Source organism: Muscardinus avellanarius (assembly GCF_963383645.1).
Source record: "Muscardinus avellanarius genome assembly, chromosome: 11".
In the NCBI taxonomy this organism is placed as follows: Eukaryota; Metazoa; Chordata; class Mammalia; order Rodentia; family Gliridae; genus Muscardinus; species Muscardinus avellanarius.
Window position 1 is genome coordinate 82,158,233 of NC_137797.1, and position 27,470 is coordinate 82,185,702.

At 36.0% G+C, this 27,470-nt stretch overlaps 1 protein-coding gene and 1 pseudogene across 2 annotated transcripts in view; both read right to left on the reverse strand.

Moving 5' to 3' along the window:
- Window positions 1-539: 539 nt before the first annotated feature.
- The window catches only part of REDIC1 (regulator of DNA class I crossover intermediates 1), a gene marked incomplete at its 3' end in the record, with an annotated part of 63,373 nt that continues 36,442 nt past the window's right edge, over window positions 540-27,470 (reverse strand). Inside the window, 2 exon segments of the mRNA XM_080704930.1 lie at window positions 540-1,004; window positions 2,435-2,517. Coding sequence (XP_080561056.1) covers window positions 540-1,004; window positions 2,435-2,517 — 548 coding nt within the window.
- On the reverse strand, window positions 17,601-26,905 carry LOC308270307 (cullin-4B-like; annotated as a pseudogene). Its single transcript has 2 exons — window positions 25,533-26,905; window positions 17,601-18,684 (listed from the first exon to the last, which is right to left on the reverse strand). The product of its transcript is annotated as a cullin-4B-like (transcript).

A 27,470-nucleotide genomic window follows, 5' to 3' on the forward strand; every position in this document is an offset into this window, starting at 1 on the left:
AGTGTTACAGCACTTGCCTAGAATATTTGAGGCCCTCATTTTAATTCCCAGCAATGCAAAAATGAAAAAAAAAGACTAGACTTTAAAAACAATCTAAATAAAATCCACACTAAATGGGGTATGTTATTAAAGAGAAATAACTAAAAAAAATTCTTAAATTCCTATAATAAGGATATAGAACACAAATATTTATTATTTTCTGCCTTTAAAAATCTTAGAAGAAAATATTTTTGCTATAAGATACAACTATAACAAGTTTAAAGTAAATGTCAAGATGTAAAGCAAGTAAATATATTTAACCCATAGTTAATAGCATATAATAAACATGAGAATTCTTCAGAAACTTGAAGATATACTAAAGCTATTAGAGAAATCTCTATATACATAAAATTCATAACATCAAAATCTACCCTCTGAATACTTTCACTTTATGCTTTAGCCACATTTTCTCATTTATTATGTTACTGAAATTCTGAACATTTATCACTGTCTTCCAAGTTCAACTGAAATGCTACATCCTGAGCTAAGATTTCAGAATATTAGCTGTTCTTAAGGATTTCCTGCCCTCCAGTGGTGTCTGCCTTAATATTTTCACTACACCTCTGACTACTGCAAGGAGACATGTCACTTCTGCATGGACATTTGGGAATTATGTCACACTGTGTGGCAGCATCAATCTTTCCTTCCATTACAGGTTCTCTATCTGTCTGCACCTCTACATCACATCTTGCAACCTCCAGAATGTTGCCGTTACTGGTTTTGCTTTGCAATGTATGTGCTAAATTGCACTTAAACTGTGGAAACTGATCTGTATTATTTTTCATTAACAACTGGTGAAAATCGTCATTCTGTTTATAAATTTGTGCATCATCTTTAACAATCCTATCATCTGAAAGTTTTGCCACCTTTTCTAAATAAAAATTATTAGTTTCTTCTGTGGTTTTGAGGTTTCTCTTATTTGAGTCTTCAGTTTGTTGTAATATTTGATCTTCATCTTCAGATGGCTAAAAAAATAATTTCACTGTAAAATATGCTTGAATTTTAAAAATCACTCAGTCATTTTAAATTAGACATTTTTAAAATTCACATTATAGGAAATTTCTAGATATATAAGAGATTTTGACAGGTTACAATTTAAAGAAGATGTAGTATCAAAGAGTCTTTAATCTACCACCATCCTGACAGGATATAGATTTTAAAACAGGAAGAACAATAATAGTGCTAGTAATTAAACATGCAAAAGAGCTCAAAGATAGAAGACAAATCTTGTCTCTTTTCAGTACCTGTAATCACAGGATACATAATCCTACTAACCTTTAACATGCAAAGAAACACTGTTCAATCATTTATTTTATTTTATTTTTTATACTGGGGATGGAAGCCAGGGGCATTCTATCTCCTAACTATACCCCCAGCCCTATTTTTTGTTCATTATTTTGAGCCAGGTTCTCACTAAGGTGCAAAGGGCCTCACTATGTAGCTGAGGCTGTCTGTGAATGGTGAGTTTACCATCTTGGCTTCCAAATACTGGGATTACAAGCATGGGCCACCATGCCTGGCTGTTCAGTCATTTAAAAAGTGTAGAACAAGTGGGGCGTGTACCAGTACAACAAATACATACATACATACATACATACATACATACATACATACATACATGAGTAGAATAGAAGTAATGGAAGTAATACCTTGAATTTTGTAAGTATAGAGTAGAATAGAAGTTATACCTTTAAAGAGAAAGGCTAACACATGTAGCTTGTTTTATTTTTCATTCACTGACTCATGTTTTATTTTTTTATTCACTGACTCATAAAGTAAAAAGACCTACTATGCACTTTTTATGGGCCCATCTCATGAAAGGTACAATATATCTTAAGGAGATAAACCAAGAAGAGTATAAGCTAAAAGGAAATCAAGAAAAGCCAAATTGCAATAAATACCTGAACTGTTATCTAAAGAGATAAGCTATAAGAACTTTTGAACTTAAGATTGAATTTTAAGAGTGTTCTAACTCTGAGCTATACCCCTTCCCGTATTTTATTTTTTATTTTGAGTATTTTGAGACAGTCTCACAAAGTTGCTGAGGGTCTAAGTAGCTGAGACTGACCTTGCACCAGCAATCCTTCCATCTCAGCCTCCCAAGTACTGAGATCACATGTATGCACCTTGATAAGATACTTTAGCATATAATAATACACTAATAATTTTATAAATGTGGATTTTTTATTTTACTTTTTATTTACTTTTGTTTATTTTACTTTTTGGTTTACATTTCTCACATTTTGTTTACTTTTTTACATTTTTGTTCATATTTTTATTTCTACTATTTACTGGCTGAACTACTTTTTGTAATATAAAAGTAAACTATGATTAAAATAAATTATAAAGTAATACAGCATACTATTGATAAGTTTAGAAAAAAAGCATAACTTACCATCTCTGAACTAGTACTGAAACAACTATCTGTTGGTCTTGGAGAGTAACTGGCAGACTGGCTACTCTGTGAAGAATCAAGAACTGAAAATAAAGTTTTAATATATGAACAATGGTCTTGATTAATGTTCTACAAAATAAACAAAAGCAATAGATACATGCTTACAATACAAGTTTAGCTAACATAAACAGCAAAATTAAAATTTGGCTACCTGGCATCTTGCATTTTTTTTTTTTTTTTTTTTTTGGTGGTACTGGGGTTTCTGGAAGCCCTTCTACCTCCGGGCTACACTCCCAGACCTATTTTTACATTTTTATTTGGAAACAGGGTCTCCTAAGCCAGCGCGCGCGGCTGGCTTCGAACCTGCGTGATCCTCCTGTCTCTGCCTCCCAAGCGCGGGGATTACAAGCGTGCGCCACCACGCCCGGCATCTTGCATTTTTAATAGAATATATAGGTTTATTTTACCCTTAAAAGATTTGTAGCTATAAGTAAAATAAAAGAATATAAGGAAAGAAAGCAGAACAGGAAAAATTAAATTTATTTTTTCAATATGTGAACCATTTTTGTGATCAAATAACTTAAAGTTTCTACCTGCATGAAGAAAAAACCAAGTTTATTAAGTCCCAAGACATCAGATATTTGCTAATCTAGTAAATGAAACTTCACTGTGCAATGAAACTGTGTGAAAATCTACTCAAAGAATACTATATCCTTTCATTAGCTACTTATCCTTTCCTTATCTGTTATCTTAGATTACAAATAAAGCTTAAAAATGGACCTGTGAAGTAGGTCATGACTGCCTAACATGCCTAAACATTATAGAGTAACAGCAGCTTCAACTATTTCTGTCTTCTTATTTATGAAAATGGGTTTCTGTTCAGAAAAGAAACAGACAATGGAATGTAGAACAAGAAAACATACCATCATTTGCCCTACAATATCAGGAATGATACTGACAGAATCTAACCTCAGTTGAGAAGCAGGGAGAATTTTGCTAAATGATGATACTCTTATTTAAACTATTTTAGAAATAAATTTATACCAACACAGAGCAGGTTCTTTCTGAAGAGAGCAAAGAAAAGTGAAGAGACTAGAACTAACACAACCTAAGGCCATTTCCTCTTAATGCAGTTCATTCAGACCATAGTTAGTCTAAACCCACAGTCATCATCAACAGGAAGAGTGAATGCCTTACATACCACAGCTCATAAAAGTGTATGCTGATGAAAATGTAAATTAAATTAAATGCTGTGATATTTCTGAGGAATACATGGTCATAAGCCTCAAATATCTCATAATCTTGTAGTAAAGTGGTCATAAAACAGGATATGACAACAGAAGCCATTGAAGGCACAAACGTAGTAAAGAGCTAAATGTGGTGAGGAAGAAGAGATCTGAAGATTTACAATGAAAACCTGTGACAGGAGGTCATGAAGGATGTGTATACATTTCCCAAAGACAATATGAAAAACAGTATATGGGATAGAAGGAAGAAATATGCAAGTGCACACCTAAACATTAAAGGATGTAACATTTTAGATTGTCCACTAAGACATGTGGCCAAGGATGTACTATTGACGGGTGAGAATGGACAAAAGCAAGTCAGTCAGATTAACTGTATACTCCAGCTATGAAGCGAAGACAGACTAAAGCAGGGAAACTAAGATGGAAAGGGGCAAGAGATTCTGATATCAAGAAAGCTCTCTCTCTCTCTCTCTCTCTCTCTCTCTCTCTCTCTCTCTCTCTCTGTGTGTGTGTGTGTGTGTGTGTGTGTGATACTGGGAATTGAACCTAGGGGTATTCTACCATTGAACAACACCTCAAACCCTATTTTTTATTTCTTATTTGGCCATTGGCTTTTTACTGCAGGGGCAAGAATTTCTGATATTTTTGGTATACACTTTGAAAAACACACACATATAGGTAGATACTTATACAAATACAATGTACTACACAGTTACCTTAGAGTATTTATTTATTTATTTATTTATTTATTTATTTATTTATTTGGCAGTACTGGAGTTAGAACCCAGTGACATTCTAACTCTGTGCTATGCCCCAGTCCTATTCTTTTTTTTTTTTTTAAGATTTAAAGAAGTTTATTAAAAAGAAATACAGAAGACAATTACAGCCTCATGTTACCCAAGGGTAATATGAGAACCCCCAACAATATTTTAGAGTTCCTTCTTCTTAATGTAATCTTTATTAAAAAAAAGTCATGACTTATTCTTCAGAAAAATCTCTATTCTACCATGAAATATGAACTCTAAATACCCAAAACAATTGTGAAAAGAACACAGCTAGAAGACGTACATTTTCTGATTTCAACCTTATAAAGCTACAATAATCAAAAGAGTGTAGTACTGCTATAAAGGCAGATATATAAACCATGGAGTAAAATAAAAAGCCTAGAAATAAATTCTTCTGTATATGGTCAAGTTATTTTTGACAAGGTTTCCAAGAACATTTGGTGAAGGAAATAATAATCTTTTCACTAAATATTGTTGAAAAATAATAATTAGATGAAAAAGAATAAAATTGGACTCTTACCTAACAAATATTAACTCAAAATAGATTAAAAAAAACTCAATGTAAATTTTTTTTTTTTTTTTTTGGTGGTACTGGGGTTCCTGGAAGCCCTTCTACCTCCGGGCTACACTCCCAGACCTATTTTTTATACTTTTTTATGAAACAGGGTCTCATAAGCCAGTGGGCGCGGCTGGCTTCGAACCTGCGCGATCCTCCTGTCTCTGCCTCCCAAGCGCGGGGATTACAAGCGTGCGCCACCACGCCCGGCCTAAATGTAAATTTTAAGACTATAAACTTTTAGAAGAAAACCTGGGTCATAAAATTTCACAACATTGAAATTGGCAGTGATTTCTTGGATGTGATTCCAAAAGCACAGGCAACAAAAGAATAAACAAACAAACTTCATAAAAAATATTGTATATCCAAAGACAATGTGAACAGAATTAAAAGTTACTGATAGAATGGGATAAAATATTTCCAAATGCTATATCTGAAGGTATAATATTCCAAATAGAAATCCTAAAAATTAGCAACAATAAAATCAAACAACACAATGTAGAAATAGGTAAAAGACTAAAATAGTGAACCTCCAAAGATTTTATATGACCAATAAATACATGAATATCACTTATCATTATCATAATATAACTAATCATTAAGGAAATACAAATAAAAAACTATAGTGAAATACTACTTCACATTTGTTAGGATGGCTACTTAACATGAATTACCTTGCTCCAGCCCTTTACCTTGAGTTTGTTACTATCTTTACTTGTAAAGTGTGTTTCATGTAAGCAGCAAATGGATGGATTCTGGTTTTTAATCCATTTTGACACTTTGTGTCTTTTTATTGGGAAATTGAGGCCATTTATATTCAGTGTGATTATTGAGAGATAACTTTTAATTCCTAACATGTTAAGATTTCCTTTCTGTTTGAAATACTGTTTATTCTTCTTTGCTTAGTTGTCTGCTGGATGGAAAATCTTGTTTCTCTGGTTCTGGCGTGTATTACCTATTTCTTCTTTGTAGTTAATCTCTTTGAGTATTTTCTCTATCACTGGTTTTGAAGACATAAATTCCTTCAGTTTCTGTTTGTCATGGAAGCTTCTTATTTCCCCATCTAATTTGATAGATAGTTTTGCTGGGTAGGACATTTTTGGCTAGAAGTTGTTTTCTTTCAGAGTTTGGAATATGTTACTCCAAGCCCTTCTGGCTCTCATGACTTGGTTTGGGAAGTCTGGAGTGATTCTAATTGGTTTGCCTCTAAATGTCACTTGGCCTTTTGTTTTTGTTGCCTTTAAGGTTCTCTCCATGGCTTCTACATTGGTCATTTTGACAATTATGTGTCATGGGGAACCTTTTTCTCGGATCCTGTCTAAAGGGAGTTCTTTAAGTTTCGTGGACCTGTGTATCGACCTCTTGCTCTGTGTTTGAAAAATTTTCTGCTATTACTTCTTTGAAGAGATTAGTGATCCTTTTGGTTTCACCTTCTTTTCCCTCCTCTATTCCAATTATTCTTAGGTTAGCTCTCTTAAAATGGGCCCATATTTCTTCAATGTCAAATTCCTGCTGTCTGATTTTTTTTAAGTTATAAATTATGCATTCATTTTTTTGAGTGGTCATTTTCTAGAAGTGAGATTCTATTCTCTATGTGGTCTAATTGATTGTTTATAGTTTGAATTGATGCCTTTACTTGAATGATTGCATCCTTTATGTCTTTTAGGCTCTCTCTAAATTCTTTTCAAAGGTCCTGTATTATTCCTACAGTTATATTCCTGACTTGATCTTCTGGAGAACTCTGAATTTCTGTGTTATCAGGTTTTGATATTATGGGGTTGTGGACATTCATTGCTCTATTGTTGTTCCTCTTTCCCGTGATTTCAGAAAATTGTGCCTTCTGTAGGTTCTTCCCTGGGTTACCACGACTTCACTTAGAGTGCTCTGGATCTCAAGTTTGTGGTAATCTCAGCCACCACTACTCCTTTACTGGGTTGTATTACAAAGTCTCAGACCCAGGGAGTTAATTGAGGCTGTGTGAGACTGTGGGGATACCGAGCTGGGCATTTTCCCATGGGAAGCTGCAACTAGGGTGTGGTATCTTTGCCACCACTACTCCTTCACTGGGTTTGACTGCAAAATCTCAGACCCAGGGAGATTATCAAAGTTGTGCAAGTCCCTGGGGGTGCAGTGCTAGGATTTCTCCTTTAGGGGCCACAATTTCATTTATGGTTATTGTGCACACTGATCTGGAGCTGTGTCGGGTGTGGTGAACTCAGCGCAGCTGCTGGCAATATGGTGCTGCTACCATGCAACTTGGCCATGAGGCTGGTGTATTTCTTTTCTGGTTTTGAGTTCCGTTGTGAGTCCCTGGGAGGCATGATGAGCTTGATCACTGGGAGTTTTAGACGTTCTTCACGATGAAAGAACTGCTGAATTACACCCGAATGATCCACAGCTGCTCACTTCAGCTCCTTGTTTACCTTTCCTCTCTGGAACCTTGTGCTGTGAAGTAAGATGGCACCGGCGTGGCTCCACCACCGCAATATGGGCTGGTTTATTTTCTGGTCTGTGGCTGTTCTTCTAGTCTTCTTTTTCTCTGTCCCTTGTGTTTACATTTTTTATTTCTTCTGCTGATAGTGTTTTCTGGCTATGAAAAGCACTGATTTTGTGGCAATAGAGACTGAGAGTTAGCAGGACTTGTAAACACTGCTTTTCTTGGTCGCCATCTTCCCAGAAGTCGTCAAGCCCTATTTTTATTATTTATTTTGAAATAGAGTCTCACTAAGTTGCAGAGTATCTGAGGATGGCCATGAATCTGCAATCTTCTTATCTCACCTCTCAATACTAGGATAAAAAACATGTACCACCAAACCTGGTTTCAAGAAAGTTTTCAACGGGGAAGATGGTGACCGAGAAAAGCGGGGCATAAGAGCCCCGCTAACAACCAATCTTCATTACCACAAAATCAGCACCTTTCATAGCCAGAAAACACCATCACCAGAGAAACAAAAAAAATCACCAGGCTCCAGAGAGAAAGTGGACTGAGAACAGAGCTCAGAGCCACAGAGGAGATACACCGGCCTCACGTCCGAGGACGCGGCAGCAGTGCCATACTGCCGGCGGCAGCGGTGAATTCACTGGACGGCTACAGCAAGCCGAGGTGAGCCGCTGCGGAACAGCCAGGCGGGATCTTTTGGCGAAAGGAGCATCTAAAGCTCCCAGTGGCTGAGCTCAGCACATGCTGCAGGGACTCAGAGTGGAACTCAAAACCAGAGAAGAAAAAATACACCAGTCTCACGGCCAAGGGCGTGGCAGCAGTGCCATATTGCCACCGGCGGCAGCAGCAGTGAATTCACCGAGTCCAGTACAGCTACATCTGTGTACTCAAGAACAGTGAGTCAAATTGCGGGCCACAGAGGAGAAATCCCAGTACTGTACTCCCTGGGACTTGACCCAGTTGGGGAGTGGTGGTGGCAGAGATATCACACCATAGGAGAACCTGGCACCCCCCATAGTCTAAAGCAGCCTCTAACAAATCCCTGGGTCGGAGACTCTGTGATACAACCCAGTAAAGGAGTAGTGGGGTCAGAGATACTACTGACTCGAGATCCAGAGCACCTTAAGCGAAGTCATAGTGACCCAAGGAAGAACCCAGAGAAGGCACAAACTTCTGAAATCATGGGAAAGAGGAATAATACTGGAGCAATGAATGCCCACAACCCCACAACATCAGAACCCGATAAAACAGAAAATCAGAGATTTCTAGAAGATCAAATCAGGAAAATAACTGTAGAAATAATAGAGGTGCTTCGAAAAGAATTCAGAGAGAGCCAAAAAGAAATAAAGGATGCAATTAATGAAGTAAAGACCTCAATTCAAAGCATGAACAACCGATTAGACCACATGGAGAACAGAATCTTGCTCTTAGAAGATGATCATTCCAAAAATGAACGCATAGTTTCTAATCTAGAAAAAAATATCCGACAGCAGGAATCTGACATTGAAGAAATACGGGCCCATTTTAAGAGAGCTAACCTAAGAATAATTGGAATAGAGGAGGGAAAAGAAAGTGAAACCAAAGGGATCAACAATCTCTTCAAGGAAGTAATAGCAGAAAAATTTCCAAACACAGAGCAAGAGGTTGATACACAGGTCCAGGAAACTTATAGAACTCCCTTTAGACAGGATCAGAGAAGAGGATCCCCACGCCACATAATTGTCAAAATGACCAATGTGGAAGCCAAGCAGAGAATCTTAAAGGCAACAAAAACAAAGGGCCAAGTGACATTTAGAGGCAAACCAATTAGAATCACTCCAGACTTCCCAAACCAAGTCATGAGAGCCAGAAGGGCTTGGAGTAACATATTCCAAACCTTGAAAGAAAACAACTTCCAGCCAAAAATTTCCTACCCAGCAAAACTTTCTATCAAATTAGATGGAGAAATAAGAAGCTTCCATGACAAACAGAAACTGAAGGAATTTATGTCTTCAAAACCAGCACTAGAGAAAATACTCAAAGAGATTAACTACAAAGAAGAAATAGGTAATACACGCCAGAAACAGAGAAACAAGATTTTCCATCCAACAGACAACTAAGATTGGTTATCTGTGGAGATTCATTATTTATGTTAGTCTTTTACCTATCTCTAAATTGTGTTGTTTGCCTTTATTGTTATTAATTTTTAGGATGTCTAGTTGGAATATTAATATACCTTCAGATATAGCATTTGGAAATATTTTATCCCATTCTATTAGTAACTTTTAACTCTGTTTACATTGTCTTTGGATATACAATATTTTTTTTTATTTTTTAGGGAGTTTGTATACTCTTCTGTTGCCCGTGCCATTGAAATCATATCCAAGAAATCACTGCCAATTTCAATGTTGTGAGGTTTTATGACCCAAATTTTCTTCTAAAAGTTTATAGTCTTAAGATTTATATTTAGGTCTTTTATCTATTTTGAGTTAATATTTGTATATGGGATTAGGTAAGGGTCCAATTTTATTTTTTTCCATGTAAGTATTAGTTTTCAACAATATTTAGTTAAAAGATTATTATTTCCTCTATCAAATGTTCGTGGAAACCTTGTCATTAATAACTTGACAATATAGGGAAGAATTTAGCTCTAGGCTTTTATTTAACTCCAATGGTTTATACATCTGCCTTTAGAACAGTACCACACTGTTTCAATTATTGTAGCTTTATATGGTTTGAAATCAGAAAATATATATCTTCTAGCTTTGTTCTTTTTCAAGATCGTTTTGGGTATCTAGAGTCCATATTCCATATTAGGATAGATTTTTTTTCTGAAAAATAAATTTATAAATATATGATAGTTTCACCTAAAAAAAAATAGAAAAAAATTCTCTGGTAAGAAAGAAGGCAAAAAGAAATATTGAAATGTTTTCATGTAATTTTAATTTTTCAACATTATTTAGTTAAAAGATTATTATTTCCTCCCCCAAATGTTCGTGGAAACCTTGTCAAATATAACTTGACAATATATGGAAGAATTTAGCTCTAGGCTTTTTTTTACCTCCAATAGTTTATATATCTGCCTTTAGAACAGTACTACACTGTTTTAATTATTGTAGCTTTATATGGTTTGAAATCAGAAAATATACATCTTCTAACTTTGTTCTTTTTCGAGATCATTTTGGGCATCTAGAATCCATATTCCATATTAGGATAGATTTTTTTCTGAAAAATAAATATATAAATATATGATAGTTTCACCTAAAAAGAAAAAAGAAAAAAATATTCTCTGGTAAGAAAGAAAGCAAAAAGAAATATTGAAATGTTATCTTTATGTTATCAAAAGCTTGGTATCAGACAAATAAAACTGTTATGTGAGATTATCATTTTTAATTTTGGATAAATTGCTATAATACTAGATGTCAACCATTAAGCCAAGCATGGGAAGGAGGGATGGGGAGGGAATGGGGTGGGGATCGGGTGGGGGTTGACTGGCGATGTGTGCATGTATGTCTACAAAAGTCTCCTTTGTATCCCACTATGATGTATGAATACAGTGCACCAATAAAAAATTTAAAATAAAGTTTTCAACTGCCCCAATGTTTATAAGTATATAGCTTTTAAATTTTCTGAATCTAGTATTAAGTCAGTATAAAAATCTGACAATAGCGCGCACGCACACACACACACACACACACACACACACACACACACTATTCTTCAGAAAAGTCTCACAAATATCAATGCAAAAATATTAGAATTAATATTAAATAAAAATAGAAATTAATAAAATAGAAAAGGAAACACCATCATAATAAGTCATGACTGGGTGGAATTTCCTAAAAGAATGCTAAAATGACCCAAATTGCAAAATCCATTAGTACAATTCATCTTTAAAAAATAATCTCTCGCCGGGCGTGGTGGCACATGCTTGTAATCCCCGCGCTTGGGAAGCTGAGACAGGAGGATCACACGGGTTCAAAGCCAGCCTCAGCTACTTAGTGAGGCTTTCAGAAACTTAGTGAGACCCTATTTCCAAATAAAACATAAAAAAAGTCTGGGAGTATAGCCCGGAGGTAGAAAGCCTCTGGGTTCCACCCCCAGTACCACACACAAAATAATAATAATAATAATAATAATAATAATAATAATAATAATAAATAATCTCTATCACAAGATAACATTTCACACCTGTCAGGATGGCCACTATTAAAAGAAAACAGACAGCTGGGCGTGGTGGCGCAGGCTTGTAATCCCCGCGCTTGGGAGGCAGAGACAGGAGGATTGCGCAGGTTTGAAGCCAGCCACACGTGCTGGCTTAGGAGTGTAGCCCAGAGGTAGAAGGGCTTCCAGTACCACCAAAAAAAAAAAAAAAAAAAAAAAAAAAGAAGAGAAAAAAGAAAAGAAAAGAAAACACAGTTTCCTTTGATGAGAAGAAACTATTTAGTTTGATGCCACTTGTTCTTGCTTTAATTTCCTTGCTTTGGAATTCTTTTTGAGAAAGTTACTGCCTGTGCCTATATGTTCGAGTGTTGATCCTATGACTTTCTCTAATAACTTCACAGTCTCTGGTCTAATTTCTAAGTATTTGATCCATTTCGAGTTGATTCCTCTGCATGGTGAGAAGTAAGGATTCAGATCCAACTTTCTACAAATGGATAGCCAGTTCTCCCAACACCATTTGTTGAAAAGGCTGTCTTTTCTCCAGTGTATGAGTTTGGCCCCTTTGTCAAAGATCAATTGACTATAGATGTGTGGGTTTGTTTCTGTATCTTCTATTCTCTTCCATTGGTCAGTCAGCCTGTTGTGCCAATACCATGCTGTTTTTACTACTATTGCTCTATAGTATAATTTGAAGTCTGGGATTGTGATGCCTCCTGCCTGGTTCTTGTTGCTGATAATTGCTTTGGCTATTCTGGGTCTTTTCTTTCTTCATACAAAATTCATAACTGATTATTCAAGGTCTATAGGAAAGTTGTTGGTATTTTAATGGGAATTTCATTGAATCTATAGATCACTTTTGGCAGAATGGCCATTTTGATATTTATTCTGCCTATCCATGAGCAAGGGAGATATTTCCATCTTCCAAGGTCTTCTACAATTTTTTTCTTTAATGTTTTGCAAAGGAAACCATCAATAACCTAAAGAGGAAGCCTACAGAATGGGAGACGATCTTTACCAGCCACCACCCTGATAGGGGGCTAATATCCAGAATATAAAAAGAGCTCATAAGACTCTACACTAGCAAAACAAACAACCCAATCAAGAAATGGGCAACTGAACTAAATAGACACTTCACAAAAGAAGAGATACAAATGGCCAATAGATACATGAAAAGATGTCCAACATCACTAGCCATCAGGGAGATGCAAATCAAAACTATGCTGAGATTCCATCTAACCCCAATCACAGTGGCAAGCATAAAGAAATCAAACAAAAACAAATCCAGGTGTGGTGGCACATGCTTGTAATCCACCATGCTTGGGAGGCCGAGACAGGATGATCACACAGGTTCTCAAAGCCAGCTGCACTGGCTTAAGAGACCCTGTTTCCAAATAAAAATATAAAAAAAAATAGGTCTAGGAGTGTAGCCCGGAGGTAGAAAGGCTTCCAAGAACCCCAATACCACCCAAAACAAAACAAAACAAACAACCGCAAAAAACATGCTGACGAGGATGTGGGAAAAGAGGAACTCTGTTACACTCTTGGTGGAAGTGCAAACTAGTTCAGAGGCTATGGAGATCAGTGTGAAGATTCCTTAGAAAACTGGGAATAGATCCACCATTTGATCTGGCTATACCACTCCTGAATTATCTTTCCAAAGGGGTTGAAACCAGAGAACTACAGTAACATATGCATACCCATGTCCATAGCAGCACAATTTGTAATTGCCAAAATATGGAACGAACCTAGGCCTCCATCAACAGATAAATGGATTGCAAAATTATGGGAAATACACACAATGGAATTCTATTCAGTTATAAAGAAGAATAAAATAATAGCATTTGCAAGAAGATGTTAAAATCTGGAGAACATTATGGTAAGTGAGATTAGTCAAGCACAGAAAGAGAAGGGACCTATGTTCTCTCTAATATGCCCAAGCTAGGGAGTAGTGGTAATACCAGAGGGACTCTAGATGATGGAGGGGAAATATCAGCAAAGCTGGAATGGAAGGATAGGAGAGGAAGAAAGCTGAGGTTGTTCAATGGAGGAGCTACATTCAAATATGTGTGAAAGTATAAATATAGCATGGTTAACCTGGACACTCATTATTGGGAGGGGGTAAGGGGAATGGGAAGGGAGAGGGCACGAAGCACAATCTAAATGTACACCATTTTCAATATGTTCCACATATAAATAAAAATAAAATATGAAAAAAGACAAAACAGACTTAAGTGTTGGTAAGGAAATAAAAAAAAAATCAAATCTTTTGCAATGTTGGCAGGCATGTACAATGGTGTGGCCACTATAGAAAATAATATGGAAGTTCCTCAAAAAATTGAAAACAGAATTTGTACCAAATGACCTAACAGAAAAACAGGACGCAGAAGAGATATCTGAACCCTCATGTTCATTACAGCATTGTTCACAGTAGCCAAGAGGTGGAAGCAATTTAATCAATGGATGAACAGATATAGCAAATATAGCATATAGTATATAACTGAAATATTATGCAGCATTAAGAAATAAGGTAGCCCTGTTAGCATGGATAAACCTTGAGGACATTATGCTAAGTGAAACAAGCCAGGGAAAAAGAAAAATACTACATACCACTTATTTGAGATATCTAAAGTAGATAAACTCATAGAAACAGAAAGCTAAATAGTGGCTGGTGGGGCGAGGGGTCCAGGGAATGTGGGGGGATGTTATGTAGAACTGTTGTACTATGTTCATGTGGTTGATGATATTATAGTATCACATACTTAGAAATTGTTGGGAGGGTGAATTTAATGTTACATAGTTTGACCACAATAGTTTTTACTCATAGATTTTTATAATCATTAATCTTTCCCCAGAGATGATAAGAGTCACTCTTCCCCAGGCTAATGATTTCCTAAAATCATCTCCCTCCAAAAAATTTTGGTAAAACAATGAACACATATGCACTAAGCCCACAACCCAGAATTGTACCGAATATAGAAACATAGTATGTATATTCATACTAAAGTAACAAAAAAGGACCTATATATAATCTGATATGAAACATACAGAATCAATTTTAGGAACATTCTTAAAGGTATTTTAGGTAACTAGGAAAAAGATTCATTTCTAAAACTTGGATTGATACATGTTGCACCTTAAATCTGTATAGACTCCAAGTAGATTAAAAATGGAAATGTAAAAATATAAAATCATGCTCATGATATAAGAAAATTTGGTGAATTTATTTATAACCTGAAAGTGTGGAAAGTTTCTAATAAAAATCAGAAATTTTTTATTTTTGTATTTATATAATTTTAATTACCAAATAATAATTGTATACATTCATTGTATATAACATGACTTTTTTATTGGTACATTGTAGTCATACATCTTAATAGGGTACAAGAGTATCACTTATTATGGTTCATGCACACATCACTTATTTAGCCTTTCCCCAATTCTTACCCATTCCCTCCCTGCTTCCTTCTCATGTTTGGCTTACTAATTGACTTTGATACATTTATGAATGTACATCATGTACATAAAATAAATGTTAAAAGCAAGAGACACTTGTAAAGTAAAACAAAACACATCAACAGGGCATGGTGGCACATACCTGTAATCCTAACACATGGGAGGCTGATGTAGGAGGATTGCAAGTTTGAGGATAGCAAATTTGCAAGGTCCTCAGCCACTTATGAAGACGTGGGTCCAAGGTTCAAAATTTTTTAAAAAATTTAAATTTTAAGAAATTTTAAATTTTTAAATAAGTTAAAACCCATTAAGAGAAGATACTTATATCACAAAACCTAAATTCCTTTTTTTTTAAAAAAATAAAAGTTTTATTGGAGAAAAATAGAACCACCACATACACAGGAAAAAAGAGCACAAAAAGTCAACTGATACAGAACTGAAAGTTACAGACAATTCTCTAATGAAGTCCAAAATTCCGTTGTAACTTGTTAAACAGCTCCCCTTAGTTTTTAATAGTCTTGCTAATTTTTCAACTAAAACAGTATCAAGTTTTCAAAAAATAAAGAACTTCAAGGAATGGACCCACTTTCAAGATAGTGAAGGTGATATCAAGTGTCTCCTCCTAATAGGACCAACTTTACCTATTGAATTTGGATCATAGTCCATGTTTCACAGAGACCATCAGTGGTGAGTTAAAACACTGATGTAGATGATCCAATAGGGAGAGAAGGCAAACAAAATAGCCACATTTCCTTGTCAGAGGACCTCTTATAAGGAAACCAAGGAAAACATATGCAATGGCTGTTCAAAACATATTAGAAAGGAGTTCTAAAATACTATATGTAGTTAGATAACAGTGTGCAAGTTGAAGTATTAGAGAGAAATAGGCAACTTAAAAATGTATATGTATAGCTGGCCACAGGTCTTTGAGAACTCAAGAGAATAATCAATAGACACAAAAGTCCCAAATCTCTTCAGTTGAAGGTTAGCAACTAAGCATTCTTCCTAATGACTCCAAATAAGCAAGGAAATGTGCTGTTATTAAAAGTATCAAAGAAATAACTACTGATTTGTAAAAATGAAACAAAATCATCAATTTTTCTGCTTCTATCTCCTAATTAATTTTATTCAATTAAAAATAAGAAGGGGCCAGGCGTGGTGGTGCATGCTTGTAATCTGTAATCCCCTGAGGATTGCGCAGGTTCAAAGCCAGAAGCGCTGGCTTAAGAGACTCTGTTTCCAAAAAAAAAAAAAAAAAAAAAAAGGAAAAACAAATGAATGGCCAAGAGAAGCCTTTTATTCAGAACATTATCAATTTGAAGAACAATACTTTTATTATGTTCTGTGTATGAACAATCTTAGGAGATTACCCTGAAAAGTAGGCTCCAATATCTATGAGAACTCTTAACTTCAAGCAATTCAGAAAAGAAAACAAAAGTTTAAATTCCTGAATACGGGGTATGTGGGAAAAATAAGGAAAGACCTTCATATCAAGGATTTGGAAAAGAAAGAAAAAAGATGAAAAGGCTCATTTATCAAACAGTTGGGATGCTTAAAATAACTGGTAAAGAAGACTGGAATGATAAATCCTAGGAAGCCTGTAACAATCTACAATTGGTACAAGTTAAAGACAAAACTGTGTAAACAAAATTTAAGGTCTAAAGCATGTTGAAAACTAGTTGATGAATTTTCTCTCCTGTAATAATAAAACATGTTGGTTTTGGTCTCTTTTGCAATCTGCATATTGTATTCATTTTTAACATGAAACTTGAATTTTTCTCTCCTATAATGTTCCTGATCAGTGATGTTTAATTTTAGCTGTAAGTTTATAAGTACCTGTCAATCAGCACAGTGTACTCAGGGCTAAGCCATATATGCATATCCCATACTCATAAATGAAAAAATTTAGGATGTGAATATACAAGATACTATGTAAACAACTGTTCACTCTACTTGAAAACTTGTTTCCAAATAAGATTTTTTAAAACATCCCTTTCAGTGTAACAGAACATTATCAAGTAAAATATCAAGAGCTATGACAACTTATTTTTCTTTTCAAGGGAAATCACAAAACAGGTGAACAACCAAGTCCAGGGTGTTTTTTCTATTTGATAAATACATCCAGAATTCTGTACACTCAATAAAGTTTGTATGCAGTTTAAGTATCTTTAAATGACTTTTTAAGCAAATAAATCCTTTGCTTCATAATTAATGGTGTATAAGAACCCTTTCTCCCTTTTTAAATAGCCATCAGAATCTCTTCCTTGGTTTCAAAGAGGAATCATAAAAACTGCATACTCTCTTAAATGTTTTCTGCACATCATACTAAATAACATTCAAAGACCTCAATGACATTCTTCTTAAAGGTAAGCATTATTCCTTAAAATGGGCATGTTAACCTCTCAAAAAAAATTCATTCAACTATTTCCATTACAATGCTTCATTTGATCTTTGATAGTAAAAAAAGAAGTCAAATAATGTAGGATCAACATGTCATATGCATTGGCTACTGTATGACACCAAATGTTCCAACACCCACATACTATGCAATGTAGTTGTACTGGTTTGGGTTTTTTAAATCTCTTTCCATGTAGTTCTGGTCAATTAGGGGTTCTATTCTTTTTTTAAGATCAGCAGGCTTTACTGGAAATTTTAACTGGTTGTATACTTCTGAAACAAGGAGATTGTGACTAAGCGTCTTTCTCATCTTCATAATTTGAATGATTAAGCATCAATTTCATACTGTTTATCTTGAAATACTCTTTCTGTAGTGCTTGCTTGTTCCTCAACCATTTCCTTCATCTGGACTTGATTGATGTTTATCTTGAAAAGTTTGTGTTTGAAATCATCATTACAAATGAATTTGTCATCATCTTCAATATCTTTGCCCTTTGGATTTTTCGCCAGAACTCTAGCTTTGCCACAGGCTAATGACTATAGTGTTTTCCTTAACTCTCCATCCTCTATTCCAGTAGCCTGCTTGATCTCTTCTAGACTGAATTCCTGTCCTTCATTAAAAATTAGCAGCACCAGTGTTTGAAAGAGACCTGAAGTTCTTTGAAATCTGCTTTTAGCACAGTGTCCTAGAGTCGGTTGCCACTGAAGTTTCCTGCCACTGTGTTTGCATAGGTAAAATGTCTTGAATATTTCCTGAAGTTTTACCATTTCTGGTGGCAAATTAACTTCCATAGGCACATATGTTAGCTAATAACCCATTGTTAGGATATTCACAGTTAATTCAATATTCCTGGGAACATTCTGCATAAATTTTACTTGTTTTAATTAAATCATGATGTCTTTAGAAAGCTCCATGTGTTTAAACAGTCCTTCAAGTTTGCTGGTGGAAGCAGCTCTGCATTCATGTTTAAGTTTGGACAGTATTGATTTTTGGCATCTACTGATGTACTCTTTCCAACTAAGAGGCATTCGGCTAAATTTTTCTTATAGAAGGCCTCAAAAACATCCTTGCCATAGATAAATCTAATCAGAATTTTATCCAACATTTTCTCAAGCTCTTCATCTTTGGCTTCTTTGTTGCCAGCACAAAGCTTTGAATCTACATTTTTCATTTTTTAGAAAGCAGACATCAATTATTTGGTCAACCTTATCTTTAAAGCCCAGCAATACTTGAAACATGTTTTACATTTTTTTTATTGGTGCATTGTAGTCATACATCTTAATGGGATGAAATACTTGTGGAGACATACATGCACATATCATCCAATTAGCCCAGTACCAATCTCCACCCCAGTCTCTCCTCATTCCTCCTTCCCATGCTTGGTTTAGTGATTGACTTTGATATGTTTGTTTAATTACATAATGTGCTTTAGAGAGTTTCCCTCTTCCCCCCTCCCATCCTCTCAGGTCACCTTACTTGCTCCTCAAAAGGGTCTCCTTATTCATCTAGAGTTCCTCCTATGACCTATTTCTCCCTAGCTTTCACATATTAGGGAAAGTATATGATTTCCTCTTTTTTGTGACTGACTAATCTCACTTAGCATAATGTCCTCCAGTTCCATCCATTTCCCTGTAAATGCTGTAATTGTGGCTTTCATTATGGCTGAGTAAAATTCCATTGTGTACATATCCCACAGTTTTGTAATCCATTCATTTGTTGATGGATATCTTGCTGGGTCCCATAGTTTGTCAATGGTAGATTGTGCAGCTATGAACATAGATAGATATGCATGCATTAGTTTGGTAGTTTGGTTTTCTTTCTTTGGGGTGGATACCCAGAAGTGGTATTGCTGGATTAAATGGCAAGTTCATTCTCATTCTTCTGAGGATCCTTCAGACTGTTTTCCAAATGGTTGTAGTAATTTGCAATCCCACCAACAATGTTTTAGAGTTCCCACTTCTCTGCATCCTCATCAGCATTTATTGTTGTTTGTGTTTTGAATAATTGCCATTCTAGTTGAAGTTAATTGAAATCTCAGGGTAGTTTTGATTTGCATCTCTCTAATTGCCAATGATGTTGAGTATTTTTACATGCATTTATTGGCCATTTGCATTTCTACTTTTGTAAAGTTTCTATTGAATTCACTTGCCCATTTATTGATTGGGTTGTTTTCTTAGTGCTGAGTTTATTAGTCCTCTATCAGAGGAGTAGATGGCAAAAATCATCTCCCATTCTGTTGGCTCTCAAATGAGGTTCTTGACAGTTTCTTTTGCTGTACAGAAGCTCTTCAGTTTCATGAAATCCCACATACTGATTTGGCTTTTAGTTTGTTGTGCCTTTGGGGTCTTACTGAGAAAGTTTTTAACTGTGCCTGTGTGTTGCAGAGTGGGACCTATGCCCTCTTCAAGGAGCCTTGAGTTCTATGGTCTAATTTCCAAGTCTTTCATTCATCTTGAATTGACTCTTCTGCAGGGTGAGAAAGTGGGATTTATTTCCATTTTTCTACATATGGTTAACCAGTTTTGCCAACACCATTTGTTGAACAGGCTATCTTTTTTCCAGTGTATGTTTTTGGCCTCTTTGTTGAATATAAAATTGGCTGTGTGTGAATTTGTTTCTGAGTCTTCTATTCTGCTCCATTGGTCTATATATCTGTTTTTGTGCCACTACCATGCTGTTTTTATTACAATGGCTTTGTAGGATAAAGTCAGGTATTGTGATTCTTCCTGCATGTTTTTTGTTGCTGGGAACTACTTTGGCTATTCTGAATTTTTGTTGTTCCAAATTAATTTAAATACTGATTTTTTTAAGTCTATGAGGAATGATCTTGATAAATTAATGGGCATTGTGTTAAATCTATAGATGACTTTAGGAAAGTATGGCCATTTTGATGATATTCTGCCTATCCATGAACTTGGAAGATATTTCCAACTTCTAAGGTCTTCTTCAATTTTATTTTTTCAGTGTTTTATAATTTTATTTGTAGAGGTCTTTTACTTCCTTGGTTAAGTTTATTCCTAAGTATTTTTTTGTGGGGGGGAAATCCTGTGTATGGAAGTGCCTTCTGAATTTCTTTTTCTGTGGATTTATGGTTGGTGTAGAGAAAAGCTTCTGATCTTTTAAGATTGATTTTATATCCAGACACTTTGCTGAATTTCTTGATCAGTTCTATAAGCCTTTTGGTTGAGTTTTTTAGGTCTTCTTAGTATCATGTCAGCTGCAAATAGTGAAAGTTTGAGTTCTTTTCTTATTTGTACTCCTTTGATTTCCTTTCTTGCCTTATCACTCTGACTAGAGTCTCAAGTACTATATTGAAGAGAAGTGGTGATAATGGTCTTGTTCCTATTTTTAGGGGGAATTCTTGAAGTGTTCCCTCACTTAATATAATGTTGGTTGTGGGCTTATGTACATTGCCTTTATGATGTTGAGGTATGTTCCTTTTATTCTGATTCTCTGCAGTGCTTTTAGCATAAATAGATGTTGGATTTTATTAAATGCTTTTTAAGCATCTATTGAAATGATCATGTGATTTTTGTTTTTGGTTGTTTATATGAAGAATTTTATTGATTTTTTTATGTTGAACCAGCCTTGTAACCTTGGGATGAGCCCTACCTGGTCATGGTGTATGATTTACTTGTGGTTTTGAATGTGTGTTGCTAGTATTTTGTTTAGCAGTTTTACACCTAAGTTAGTCAAAGATATAGGCCTGTAGTTTTCTTTTCTTGACATGTCTGTATTTGGTTTTGGTATTAATGTGATGTTGGCTTCATAGGATGTATTTGGGAAGAGTTCCATTTTTTCCTATTTCACAAAATAGATTGAGGAGTATCTGGATTAGCTCTTCTATAAAAATTTTATAAAATTCACTTTGCAAATCATCTGGTCCTGGGCTTTTCTTTGATGATAAGCTCTTTATTGTTGTTTCAATCTTTTTTATTGTTATTGGATGGTTTAAATTTTCTATATCTTCTTGACTCAGCTTAGGAAGGTTGTATTTATCTAGAAAGTTGTCAATTTTCTCCAGATTTTCCATTTTGTTGGAGTACAGTTTTTCAAAGTAGTTTCTGATAATCCTCTGGAATTCTATACTGTCAGTAGTGATATCTCCTTTTAATCTCTTATCTTCATAATTTGGGTTGATTCTCTCCTTATTTTAGTTAGGATGGCTAGTGGTTTATCTTACTGTGTTAATTTTTTTCAAGAAACCAGCTTTTGGTATTGTTGATTTTCTGTATTTTTTTCTCTATTTCACTGATTTCTGCTTTGATTTTAATCATTTCCTGTCTTCTATTGGCTTTGGGGTTAGATTGTTTCTGTTTTTCAAGGGCTTTGAGGTGTGTCATTACGTTGATAATTTTTTTTAAATGTAAGCACTCATTCCTATAAATTTTTCTCTTAATACTGCCTTCAGTGTCCCAGAGGTTTTGATATGTTGTATCTCTATTTTTAGTTGTTTCTGGAGATTTCTTGATTTTACCCCTTACTTCTTCTATGACCCATTCTTCAGTTAGAAGTGTGGTGTTCAGACTCCACATGTTTATGTGGTTTCGCTGGGTCTTCTTATAGTTGATTTCTAATTTCAATCCATTAAGGTCTAAAAAGACACAGGATAGTATGTTACATTTTTTGAATTTGCTAGTGCTCACTTTTTGACCCAGCATGTGATCTATTTTGGAGAAGGTTCCGTGAGCAGCTGAAAAAAAAAATGTGAACTCTGTAGTTGGGTGAATATTCTATATGTGTCTAACAAGTCCATTTGATTAATGGTGTTCTTTAGGTCTGAGGCATCTTTACTGACATTTTGTCCAGAAGATTGGCCTAATGCTGTGAGAGGGGTGCTGAAGTTTTCCAGTATTACTGTATTGGGATTTGCATGTGATTTAATGTCACAAAGAATTTATGAAAGTAGTTGCACCTATGTTTTGGGTATAAATGTTGATTATCATTATTTCCTCTCACTGGATTGTTCCTTTTACTATGAAAAATTGACCTTCTTTGTCTCTTCTAATAAGCTTGGGCTTGAAGTCTAACTTCTCTGATATCATAGTTTCTACTCCTGCTTGTTTGAGTTCTATTGGCATGAATTACCTTGCTCTAGCCCTTTACCTTAAATTTGTTACTCTCTTTACTTGTAAGGTGTCTTTCTTGAAAGCAGCAGATAGATAGGCTCTGTTTTTTAATTTTTTTGTCTCTTTATGTATTTTTATTGGGGAGTTGAGGCCATTTACATTCAATGTGATTATTGAGAGATGATTTTTAATTCCTAACATGTTGAGATTTTACTTCTGTTTGAAATACTGTTTGGACTTCTTTGCTTAGTTGTCTGCTGGATGGAAATTCTTGTTTCTCTGGTTCCAGCATATAGTACTTATTTCTTCTTTGTAGTAATCTCTTTGAGTATTTTCTCTAGTGCTGATGTTTGTTGTTGTTCTGTTTTTATTTTGTTTTTTGGTGGTACTGGGGTTCCTAGAAACCCTTCTACCTCCGGGCTATATTCCCAGACCTATTTTTTACTTTTTTATTTTTGGAAACTGGGTCTCTTAAGCCAGCGAGGCTGGCTTTGAACCAGCGTGATCCTCCTGTCTCTGTCTCCAAAGCATGGGGATTAGAAGTGTGCGCCACTGCCTAGCTTTAGTGCTGGTTTTGAAGACATAAATTCCTTCAGCTTCTGTTTGTCGTGGAAGATTTTTATTTCCCCCTCTAATTTAAGAGATAGTTTTGAAGGGTAGGAAAAATTTTTTTGGGGGGGGAGTTGTTTTCTTTCACAGTTTGAAGTATGTTACTCCAGGCCCTTCTGGATTATTTGACTTGGTTTGGGAAGTGTGGAGTGATTCTAATTGGTCTGCCTCTGAATGTCACTTGACCTTTTGTTGCCTTTAAGATTCTCTCCTTGACTGCTACATTGTTCATTTTGACTATTATGTGGCATAGGGAACCTTTTCTCTGATCTTATCTAGAGGGGATTCTATAAGTTTCCTATACCTGTGTATCGACTTCTTGCTCTATGTTTGTAAAGTTTTCTGCTATTACTTATTTGAGAAGATTGCTGATCCCTTTGGTTTCACTTTCTTTACCCTCCTCTATGCCAATTATTCTTAGGTTAACTCTATTAAGATAGGCCTATATTTCTCCAATGTCCAATTCTGCTGTTGAATTATTTTTTCTAAGTTATAAACTATGCATTTGTTTTTGGGGTGATCATTTTCTAGAAGCAAGATTCTATTCTCCATGTGGTCTAATCGGTTGTTTATAGTTTGAATTGATGCCTTTACTTCAATGACTGCATTCTTTATTTCTTTCAGACTGTCTCTAAATTCTTTTTGGAAGTCCTGTATCATTTCTACAGTCACATTCGTGTAACTGTAGATTTGACCTTCTGGACATCCCTGCAATTATGTGTTATCAGTTCTGCTATTGTGGGGTTGTGGGAGCTCATTGCTCCCTTGTTGTTTCTCCTTATGATTTCAGAAGTATCTGTTGCTTTTGATAGATTTCTCTCAGTTTCTAAGTGTCAGCTGGTATATTCAAGGGCAATTTGTATTGTATTCAACAGTGAAGGTTGAATAAGAAGGGGAGTGAAAGAGTAAATGGACAAATAGGATAAAGTCTCAGATATAGTCAAATAGAATGAGAGTATTAGTTTGGTAAGGTAGTATATACTAGAGATTAGAGATAGTAAATATGAGTAGTATTCTAGTAACCAATGTAGAGTTTCTGGTATAGTGATATAAAGTAGATTTAATACAAGCAAGGGAGAGATAAAAGGAAGAATAAAGATAGAAAAGGGATAGAAGAGAGTAGGGATATACAAAGGAAGATGCTTGGGAAAGGGTTTGGGAATATGGTTAAAAAGAAAATCAGGCATACACACTCATGCACAAAAAAGAACAAAACACCAAAACAACCCCACTAACAAATTAATGCAAGTCTACAAATAAGTGACTATTCAGCACATAGATCCTCTGCAGTCTCTCTCTGTGCAAATATTGAGTGCCACTGGCACCTTTCCCAGTGTGAGTCTGGTTCTGAGTCTTTCTCAGTCTATGCAGATGGTCGGTATCAATGGAGCTAGCTTTAGTACTAAGCATAGGTCACCCTCCACGCTTTCCACAGATTTGGAGTCTCGGTCTCCTCCTGCATCTGTTGGTGGCATAGGCCTCTGAGACCAAACTCAATGTAGGAGTCTCTGTTCTCCACAGCTAGGGCTGGGCTAGTCTGACTTGTCCCCATTCACGACTTGGAGGTCTGTGGTAATCCCGGATATCCTACTAGTTGGGTTTAATGTTAAGCATAAGTCTCCCCCTACACTTTCCACTGAACAGAATTTGTGTCTGTCTGAGCCTCTGCTATGTCCAACAGCAGACACCCCCTCCCACCTTCTCTGGTTGTATAGCAAAGTCTAAGACCCAGGGACTTTATCAGGGCTGGTGTTATTGAGCACCACTCTGGATCCCTAAGAGTGTCATAATCTCTGCCATCACTTCTCCTTCATTGTGTTGGACCACAAAATCTCAGATCCAGGGAATTATCAAGGCTACTTTTGTCCCTGGAGATGCAGCACTGGGAGTTCTCCTGCCGGGACCATAGTTTGACAGACTGTGCTGGTCTGGATCTCTGGTAGGCGTGGTAAGCTTGGCCACTGTTGGCAAGATGGCACTGCTGTGGTGCCCTCAGCCCCTAGTCTGGCAGGTTTCTTTTCTGGTGTTGAGCTCCACTCTGAATCCCTAGAGGGTGTGGTGAGCTCTGCCACTGGAAGTTTTAGCTGGTGTTTGACAGGAAGAACTGATGAATTACAACTGGCTGATCTGCAGCTCTTCACTTCAGGTCCTTGTTTTCCTTTTTCTCTCTGAAGTCTGGTGCTGTGAGGCAAGATGGCACCAATGTGGCACCCGTCACTGCAAGGTGCGCAGGTTTCTTTTCTGCTCTCTGGTCAGTCTTCTGATCTTCTTTTTCTCTGTCTCTTTTATTTATCATTTTTATTTCTCTACTGATAGTATTTTCTGGCTTTGTAGAGTGCTCTTTTTGAGGCAATTGATATTATCAGCAGGACTCATAAGCGCTGTTTCTCTCACTCACCATCTTCCCAAAGTCCCATGGTTTTATTTTTTTCAGGATTGATAACAATTGTGCTCCCAAATGCCTTGATATATTCAATCCACTGTTGCAAGAGAAGCTGAACATTGCCTCAAAATTAGTTTAAAAGCTGATACAGAAGAGATAATCTTGAATTCGGTTTTCATCAAGGAGGTTATTTAAAACTTTTTGAAGAATTGCTGTTAAGTGTTCACCTTAAAGTTATTTTTCTGCAGCAACAATTAATGACTTCTGGGTGGTCTGATCAAGGTAAGTAATAAATCTGCTTCTACTTCTAGACGTTTGTTAACATGATGAAGATATTTAGTAACCTCTCTCTCTTGCCTTAACTTTTGACCTTCAGGTGCACAGAGCCAGTTAGTTTCCTCCAAAAATTGTTGTTCAAAAGAATCCTAATAAATTTGCAAATTGGACAACATATGTTCTATCCAGAAACAACAACAACAAAAAATGCTCCTGATCATGATTATTTGCCTACAATGATTTTGCCAGGATATACCAATCTTCTTTAGAAAAAGGACACTATCCAATTTATCCTCTCTGAATTGATGAATTTGTGCTTTGATATGATCTTCACATATCTGCCTCAGTTGTTTGTATAAGTTTGCAGAATCTTGTAAAAATAGAGATTTTCTACAGCCTAGTAGAGTTATTCTAAATTGTACTTAATTGAAATACTATTCTGAATAGCTTCTATCATATACTTCTTTTAGTTTCTCCCATGTTTCATTTGTGTAGTTTTCTGGTAATTTAGGTTTATCTTTAAAGATCTGGATCACTAACTTCTTAGCAGAGCCAGGCTTGCTGATAGCAAAGCTAGGGGCAGTGGTGGATTTGGCTGGGGCATTTGTGTAATGTATCAAAGCCACAGAAGAGATTAATATACACTTATTTTTAAGTTGCTGCTCCTGAGATGTTACAGCAGTTGGTGAAGAGGAGGAGGAGGAGGAGGAGGAGGAGGAGGAGGAGGAAGAGGAAAAGCCATCTTTGCATCAAACCCTACAAACGCTAGGGTGTCTTCAAAATGTAGCTGGAACGTGGCTGGAAGCAGCCACTGAAACCCCCAGACAGAAGGCTGAGGTTGAAGGGGATGCCAAATCCCTGTGTTGTAAAGAAGGAGTGGAAGAGGAAGATATGGAAGCAAAGTCTTCTCTCTCGTTACTACTGTTACTGCTGCCACTGCTGCTGCTGTTTAACTTTCTCTTTTTGGCAGAGGTGGGTAGAGTGGTGCTGATATTACCATCAGTGGCAGATATGACTTCCTGATAAGCAGCAGCAGCTGAGCAACTAGGGGAAGAAAAACCTGTTGGAAACGTGAAAATAATGGTGTCAACAGGGATAGAACCCAGAGGCATTCTATCTCTGAACTACACCCCCAGTCCTATTTTTTTAGTATTTATTTATTTATTTATTTATTTATGTATTTATGTATTTATGCATTTATGTATTTATTTATTTATTTATGGGTCTGGGAGTAGAACCCAGGGGCATTCTACCTCCAAGCTGCATCCCCTGCCCTAATTTTTATTCTTTATTTTGAGACAGCTTCTCACTGAGTAGCAGAGGGCCTCAATAAGTAGATAAGGCTCTCCACGAACCATGATCCTCCAGTCTCAACCTCCTGAATGCTGGGATTACAGCATGAACCACCATGACCGGCATATCTTTTTTATTTTCTGAAACAGGGTTTCGCTGAGTTGCGAAGGGCCTTGCTAAGTCCAGTTTCCGCTTCCCAAATGCTGAGATTATAAGCATGCACCACCACGCCCTGCAAGAAGTGAAATTTAAAACTTCTATCTAACCATCTCAGCATCACAAAAAATAAAAATTTTGATCACAATCCTCTGTTGATGAGGCTGTAGAATAATATGCATTTTACTGGTAAAATTGTGAAATGGTGCAAATAAAAATTTGGTAACA